This window comes from Sinocyclocheilus anshuiensis, unplaced genomic scaffold (genome assembly GCF_001515605.1).
Source record: "Sinocyclocheilus anshuiensis isolate Anshui unplaced genomic scaffold, SAMN03320099.WGS_v1.1 scaffold51, whole genome shotgun sequence".
In the NCBI taxonomy this organism is placed as follows: domain Eukaryota; kingdom Metazoa; phylum Chordata; class Actinopteri; order Cypriniformes; family Cyprinidae; genus Sinocyclocheilus; species Sinocyclocheilus anshuiensis.
In genome coordinates this window covers 541,445-550,232 of record NW_015548296.1, presented here as the reverse complement: position 1 = coordinate 550,232, position 8,788 = coordinate 541,445, and the positions used below count along the sequence as shown (strand labels likewise).

Here is an 8,788-nt window from a genome sequence, read left to right as displayed (position 1 = left end):
GGAGCCTGGCCCACTCACAACCCACGCAAGGAAGATAATTCCGCACACAGCTGCAATTCCAGGTTTTCAAACAGAGATGGCGACAAAGAGGCAAAACTTATGGACTGCAGCTTTAACCACGCAGCAAACCATTTTAAATATTTTGATAAATTACTGAAAAAATAAACAATTAAATGACTTTTAAATTGTTTAATGGATTGTATTAATCGGTCAAAATTCTTACCGTCGGTTAACCGGTTAAAATGAATATCCCTAGCTAGGACAATTTTTAATATAACTCCGACTGGATTCGTCTGAAAGAAGAAAGTCATATACACCTAGGATGCCTCGGGGGTGAGTAAAACAGCCTAATTTTCATTTTTGGGTGAACTAACCCTTTAATCATTTTCATTTAAACCAGGCAGGGTTACCAGTACTCAACAATTATTATTGTCAGACTTTCAAATCCTTTCAAAATTAAGATTATAATATTTTAATTTTAAAATCACAACCACCACCACAAAAAAATAAATACAAATAAAATAAAAAAGGCATTTAGCACCTCTTTCTACTTTGAGATCTCGGAGGTTAAATACAGATTTAAAATCATAAGATATAGTTTAATAGTTTTGATACTGTTTTTGAAATCAAATCCTTGCATAGCTATGACAGGAAACACTGGCATCTAAATGACTTGGGGGGAATCTAAAAAAATAAAGCATATACATAAACCCAAATAGGAAATAAAACAGTTATTGAATAAGCATGTGTCCTAATAAACTCCTGAAATATTTTAAAGCAGTCAATGCAATTTGGGAAAAAAAATTAATCAACATTTTAAAAGTAAACACACATTGTTATTAAGGGGGGCATTCCCTCATTTTTTTTTTTAAATACTACTACTACATCATACATATAGGCTACATAGGCCTACGATAGATGTCCTATGTGCATTGTTAGGAAGTCAGACAAAACACTCTTCTGAAGTTTTCTAAATATATTATCACGGCACCTTTGCCTAGCTTTCTTCCTTTAACAAACTGAATGTTTTCCAAAGAAAAACGAAACAAGAAATCACAAGAAACCAGGACATGAGCCTCATTGTATTTCAAATTCTAATGGCTTTATTTATATATAGATTTGTATATATAGTTTATATAATAACTTTGACTTCAATTGCTTGATTATCCTTTTTTTTCTTTTTCATTTTTGTTCTGTTAGATTTAAACGACAGGACATAAAGAACAAGGCATTCCACATCATCATATATTACAAAAAAGTAAAGACAACTTGAATGTGTGCACATCACACACATACATTACATAGATAATACACTTGCGTTAGTATAAATAATGAAATATGGGCATGACTGAATTCACTTCGACAAAAGAAAGCAAGCGTACAGAGAGAGAAACAGAGTAAGGAAAAGAGAGAGCGAGAGAGAGCGTTGTTATGACAGCTAAGAGAATAAATAATTCATCATATTTTAATCCAATGAATCTGTTGCATAGTTCGAAGCAAGCAGGACTGACATTTCAGCATGATAACGATTCTCACAAAAGCTAAATGAAAGAGGGGCTCAAGAAAATCTGGATTTTTTTTCACCAATTAAAACACACACTGACTGAAGACACCGTTCGTGACTGTCAGATCAAGAATCAAGATCTCCTCTAGCACACACACACACTTTGTTGTCTGAATCCAAAACACATACTCAACTATTTACTCCAAATGCGCATTGACAATTAATGAAATGGTAATTCAGCTGCTTATGGTGATTTTTCCCATTCATGCAGCATTAAGATTGACACAGCTGGGTCAACTTTACATGAATTTAGCATGATTCAAAATGAGCTCAACTCACACTTTAAACCAAGTAAGTGTACACTACTTTCCGACAAGAACATTTTGAGTCAACTTCTTATCATTAGACACAGATTCGGTAACAGTGTATATCCCCCTACTGTCACCTTATAGCCCTTAAAACTACATTACATTAGGTGAGCACATATTCTCTGGCATCTTATAGAGACTGTAAACACAAACATGACACTGGGACACATTGGGGTTTTTAGATCCACCAGTCGACATTTTCAATTCAATTATGCAAAATAAATGCAAAACATATTCACTTTCATTTGGAATCGATTAAGGCCTCCACACTTTCCCAAAACCCATGATCAAAGACACAGTTTTCTCATTTTCAATCAATTACTCAGGACTAAATCTATCAGACACAGTGGTGCAGGTTGTCCATGTGGTCCATTGGCACTTCTGTGATCCTAGAGACGTAAAAAAAAATAATCACAAAACACTACATTTCTGTATCTGTAAAGTGACTGTAAACAGATTTTTTCCAACACGTTATCCCTCGCTAAGCAAAGCCCTTGTCCTTCAAAGAGATCTTGTTGTAAAAGTAACACAGAAACCTAGTTTGAATGACATGATTCTGCTTATGATGAGAATAAATGGTAATGATGTGCTTTAAACTAAACTCTTAAAAATAATGGTTCCAAAGGGGGGTTTTCATAGTGATTACCATAGAACCACCAATTTGGGTTTCCTGAAGAACCGTTCAGTGAGCTGTTCTCAAAATAAGTATTTTCTTCTGTAGAGGCCATTCACACAGAATGCGTTTTAGCTCTGAAAAATGTGAGACACATGCAGTGGAATGGTGAAAATGAAAGGCGTAGTTTTAAAAAAAAGTTGAACCCGGCCCTTACTTTAACTTGAGCACTGCATTTTTAGAACACCATCTAGCAAGTTTACACACAAAAACAATGGGATTTAGTGTGGTGGAACGGACGCATTCTATGTGAACGGCCTTAGTATGAAGAACATTTTAATAATCATAATGGAATGGAAAGGTTCCATGGACGTTATGGAACCATAGATGCCAATAACCTAATTTTAAGAGTGTATTTCACATGCAGTAACAAAAAAAAAAAGACAGCTGCGTTTTTGGATTGAAGACTACACATTCATTGGCTAATGGAAATAACTAAACCTAACTTGTACGAGTTTATTAAACAATGCTCTCTCTCTCTCAAAGCCCTCAAATAGAGGAAAAGTGTAGGAATAAACAGAGTAAAGGGAATCAGTGCATTTCAGGAAAGTGAGATGGGAACTCAAGTACGACTGTTGCCTACCTTGAGAACGCAAGTTCTTCAGCTTTACTGTGCTAGCGTCTTTCATCTTTGATGGGTCATGCATGGATGAGAGGGAGCTGTCTGGATGGAGTCGGTAACCCACACAATAAGGTGATGGAACATCAAAGCTCGTACCACTCTAAAATTAAGTAGCTCAATCGACAGCCACTGCTTATGGCTATAAAAGTAACAAAACAAAGCGAGAGCGAAGCGTAACTGGTAAAAAGACCAGAGATTGTTCAATCACATACTCTGGCAGTCATTCCCCAATTCCTACGCCCCAGTAATTAGGAAATTTAATGGAGTAGTGCGCTCTCCTGATGCCTAGACAAGAAACGAGATGCTTTCATCTCCTCGGTACGGAACGTTCTTCCCTAAAACAGCATCGAGTCAGTGTGTGTTTCCTTCGCAGAGTCTATGATGTGTGAGTGCGTGTTTGTGTCACATTCATTCTGGAAACAAGTAAACATTTGGGGACGCCTCATTCCATATGTAATCATGCAGAACATTAAACACATATATTGAACAATTACGATTTTTTTCCCCAATGCAGTCCCCCCACCCCACCCCCACCCAAGTATACAGCGTGGTTTAAGCTACACAGGACACTAAAAATACCAATCGCACCAGGTTGTACATATTGCTTTGAACCACCAATTTGTTTATAAGTAATGCATGCCACATCGATGATATTATGTTTATACAAAAATAACACCAGTATATATTACTGTGTTTCATATTAATTACAGAAATCAGATGTTCTATTGACTGCTTTCCCCGCAGCCAAATACAATTTTCTTTTCACTCAACATCAGATGTAAATGGACTAAACATATGCAAACTAAGTGGTTATAACTTAATGTTATATTCCAGTTTTAAAACAATCTTTTATTTACAGCTGTGGTGTATCATTTCCTCCCGTCCCCAACCAAGCAAACAAGAATTGTCAGACAATTTCAGTAGAGTAGTAATGCGTTAAAATTCAAAGTTATTGCACAACACCTTGAAGCGATTCTCAGTTTACACAATGCGAGAGAGAAAAACATGTGCAGTAACAGAAATTGTTCTAAAGAGCTATTAAAGGGAACTAGGAAAGAAAATGAAAGACAATGGCTTTGATCGTCTCCCCCTTTTTCTGCATCCATTCTGATCAAGTAATGAAAAAAATAGAAGCGAGTGGAGCATATTTTAGATCCTCATGGGAAAGAAATATCCAAATATGGATGAAATCCAGTTATAAGTTATTCCAAATGAACAAGAACAAAGACATAAGTCTGTACAAAGCAACACTTTGGCAGAATTTATATAAAGCTCTATCTGGAAACTGTTCGACTGCTTCCACATCAAGTCAAATACATTTGTACTTTCATGTAACATACCGTATGTATGCTTCATTTATATCCAGAGCTGCGTATGACAAAAATGTTTTCACAAAGACAAATCAAAGTTAAATGATGACAACACAGAGAATACGTACTGTAATAATCTCTATTTTCCATAGCCGACACTTTGCCACTTTATTAATGGGTGATACAGAAGTCTCACAGAAAATAAATTATGCTTTATCAGTCTAAAAGAACATAGAAGTTGAGCACGAAAACCTCAAAACCTCTAATTAACATTTCCCACTGTAATCCAACAGATTCTAATTAGGTGGCAAATCATAATATTTTACACATATCTATCTGGGGCTGCAGGTTTGGAGTACACTATTCGGGATAAGGCCATTAAATGCTCACTCTTCTGTTGACAACTCGACCAGACCCCTTGACTTTACAGTAAACACTTAACTTTCTCAGCTCGGACATTAAATCTGAAACCGCATGTGGTTACAAACGTGGCATAAATATTTTTATATATATAACTGAAATATGTACTCAACTGCTTATTTTGGTAATTTGTCATGTCACCAAAATCTCTGGCCTATACACCTATATTTATATATTTTCCCAAAATATTAAAAAGTACTTAATATAAAAATACAGAACAATTGTAAAAAAGGAACAAAACATTGAGTTTTATATGAAATTCATGGATGCTTCCCCACAATAACATACCATGTTCCACTTAAGCGAAATAACAAAAACTGCCAGTAGGGGGAAGTGCAGCATCAGATGACTGCTGTGGAACTTTTCCGTAAACATTAAAGTGGTCCATCTAGTTTTTTTTTTTCCTTTTGTCTTTAGGCAGTGACTCTCTGTGTGTTTTTCTAATTTGGTTGGAAATACAAAATAAACTGCAAAAACAATGGGATATAAAAAACAATCTATAAAATATGGCTCTGAGCAAGTAGAAAAAGGTGTAATTTGAGGAATCCATCGAACCTAGATTGGTATGAGCGGAAGGTCGGTCTATGGCAGTAGTATGTTTCGGCTAATAAAAAGCACATGTCGTTGAGGCCGCACTCTTATGAAAACAGTCCAATCTAGTTTGTCATCCAGGTTTCAACAGAGCTCACAGGATCCAACAGAGCTCACAGGATCCAACAGAGACCCTTGCTGCATGTTATTGGGTGTTAAAGTGTTTTCTTTCTTTCTTTTTCTTTTGTTAAATAGCAAAAGCATGCTTACTATTTGCAGTATCCTTACCCTCACAGGCTAAGTTCAGGGATGGGATTTTGGAGCTCTACCAGTGCCGTCTGAGTAACTTGGAGCTTATGTGGAGCACAGCCTGATGTTAGATAACAAGGAGAACACCTAACTGCAGAGCTGAGGTGAGAAAAAGACTGGATTTGAAAGTACACACATATAGAACCACCTCTATCACATTCTTTTCTAAAGAGGAAACAAAAAAAAAAAAGAAAATCCTATTCATTAGTTGTTATATCCCATAAAGGTTAGTAATACAATTCCCATTCCCATACAATCAGACACAGATGAACCTAAAGACAGATACATGCACACTATGATGAGGTGCTGTACCTTCGATAAAGTACTTGGTCAATTAGCTGGGCATTCGTTTTGAGGCAATTGAGCATTAACAAGAGACTAGAGATGCCCAATGGGTGTGATTTTGATGAGATGATGTGTAGGATGACCCTCCCTGCCCCCTTAAGAGCCAATCAGGTATTCTTAACTCAGCTATCCAATAAGTTTAGTTTATTATAGTCTTTTATTCTGCTAACGTTCACTATAGCAGCCTTACATCTGTACATATAAAGTGACAGAACACCCAAAATGAGCCTAACAGCATCATAAGTGACAATGTCTGAACACATGACATGAATGTAGTGTCTGAACCACTTAAAACGTCCATTAGAGTATAAAATCATTTAAAAAACTAAAACAACATGGGTAGCTTCACTGCCATGTTTTTCATACCACCTTAAAACAGAGCAAATTAAGGTAGAGTAGAAAGGGAGAGAAATCTATTCAAATAGCAACTGAGTGCATCAATATAATCGGCTGTACCAGCAAAAAAAAACAACAAAAAAAACAACAACAAAATAACTATGTGACAGAGTCCTGGGACAAATAACAAAAATGATTACAGCATTACACAAGACCAGAGACGTGACAATATAAAAATGAAAAAAATCACAACTGTAGAAGAGATAAAAATGCCAGTGACAGGCTGAGAGAGGGCGTTTGCTGCAGCATCGCCCTCTAGTGTGTAAATTAGGCCATGCGTCACATGGGCTGCAGCACAGCCGCATGTACTTACAGAGCGCTGCTGCTGCTGCCGACACAGTGCAAGTCGAGAGGGGCAGAGGGGTGGGGAGGAAGGAGGAGAGGAGAAAGGGATCGTAGTCGCCCCATCGGCCGCTGTAGGTGCTGCTGTCTCTCAGATGTGTATCAGCAGAGCTCCACCGGAGGAGTGGTGCACAGGTTTTAAAAACAGAACAAACAAAACAAAACAACAAAAAAAAAACGATGATTTCGGGGCAGGAGAACGATGGGAAGTTCACACGGAGAATTCATGGCTGTGAAGAGAGCGGCCCGGGGGTTCGCCGCCACCTCCGTTTCTGGAAGAGGAGGGGAGGTGCTCAATCTCTACACAACCCTCGTCTATCGTGGGGATGCGGGATTCCTCCTCGGAGAGGGGTACAAACTCAGGGTGGGACATGAAGTTATGGATGGAGCTTCTTGATTCTGGCTTCTCTAGGCCCTCGTATAGGGAGCTACGGAATGCGTTCACCACCTTAATCTGCAGCGAGGAGTTGGGAGACAGAAAGAGAAGAAGGAATTAGTGGGATTGTATTGGCACGGGGTCCACTTCAGAGCGGGATGCGCTGGATCTGGAGGGGAACAAAAATATGGTCAGCGGTGGGAGATGATTTCATTTCCACAACAGCACTCAAGCTCCTTATGAAATATCAAACAAACAAATAAAAACCAACACAAAAACAACAGCACAGACCGTTGAATAGAGAAACAGGGATAAAATGAATACAAACCACGACTGTGATGCAATTTCCTATTTGGGGCAAGTGAATGAGGAAATCAGGCATAGCATAAAACCGTAAGTGGGACACATCCATATCAATCACAAGCTTCGAAACAGTACAAACAAAATTACCACAATCACAGAACCACTGCAAGACGAGACAGACATGCAACCAATGTTTGTTCAATAAGCTATTTAGGAGCCAAAAATGGCAGATGTTCAGCATCGCTTTTGGGTTTATGAAAGCCTGTCAGTAGGGGTGGGCAATAACAGCTGTCGGAACGCTACACTGGTAGAAATGGTCAACTGCAGAAATAGAGTATTGTGTTAAACGCTGCCGCATGGTAAAAAAGAAATGTGCCAAATCACATTACATTAGGAAGGAAAGAAGGGAAGTTACTGTTGCTAACTCAAGATTTGCTAAAAGTTTGTCTTCAACCATGGCAAGAAACAATCAGATTGTGTGAATTACTACAGTGAATATTAAATGACATCTAGATGAACTGACTATTTATAGCCAGTAAGTGCCACTAAAAAGGACGCTACACTTCATCCAAAATGTCAAACTGGGTTTATAAAAAGTTTACTTCAGAACTGCTTTTAGTTGATTTTTGTTTGAATGAATAAAAGCAATGCTGAGGAGACTTTAATAGATTTTTAATTGATTAATTACTTGTTGCATCGCAATGGGCATCAAAAGTGGCTCAACTCATCTAAAAGTGTGCATTTTTAATAGAGGGCAACTGCCAGGAAAAAGATCCCATTTATTTTCTTAACAGGGAAATTGATTTTGAACAATCACTTCTGAACTATTAAAGACAGAGCTACTGTTGAAGCCATCAGCCCACATTATTTCAACTTATTTTTTTAAATAATCATGTTTAACATGGGAGTTGCTGGTCAAAACTACACTACTCATGATTCTGCAAAAAGTAATAGACAAAGTCAGGTGCTGTATTCTTTCAAATGCGTATTTTGCTATAAATGTATATCAAATATATATTGTTTTAAATACAATCAATATCTTTAAGTCAGTTGTTTTATATTTATCCATTGTTTTGATTATGTCATTCACAATGCTTCATAGGATTTTCAAATACTTTTTCTTTGAATTAAATAACATCATAAATTTCACTGTTCCTCACACAAACCTACTGCATGGCTTTAGAAGAAGTCTCATGGACTACTTTCATGGTGCTTTTTAATTTCATTTTTTGCTTTAACGCCCACCCCTACCAGTAGGAGTTCTGCTTTTGTAAAAGATAGAGGTAAGA

General features: G+C 37.3%; 1 protein-coding gene across 6 annotated transcripts in view; it reads right to left on the bottom strand.

The window, feature by feature from the left end:
• Nucleotides 1-1,347: 1,347 nt before the first annotated feature.
• The window catches only part of atp2b4 (ATPase plasma membrane Ca2+ transporting 4), a 108,837-nt gene continuing 101,396 nt past the window's right edge, over nt 1,348-8,788 (bottom strand). For 4 of the 6 annotated variants that reach the window (XM_016443641.1, XM_016443638.1, XM_016443637.1 and 1 more), the window contains one exon: nt 3,673-7,274. In XM_016443641.1, the coding sequence (XP_016299127.1) occupies nt 7,032-7,274 (243 nt within the window). In that variant the 3' untranslated portion in view covers nt 3,673-7,031. Of the gene's footprint in view, nt 2,262-3,128; nt 7,275-8,788 lie in introns of those variants that run through there. The other 2 variants (XR_001630506.1, XM_016443640.1) reach the window with 2 other exon arrangements.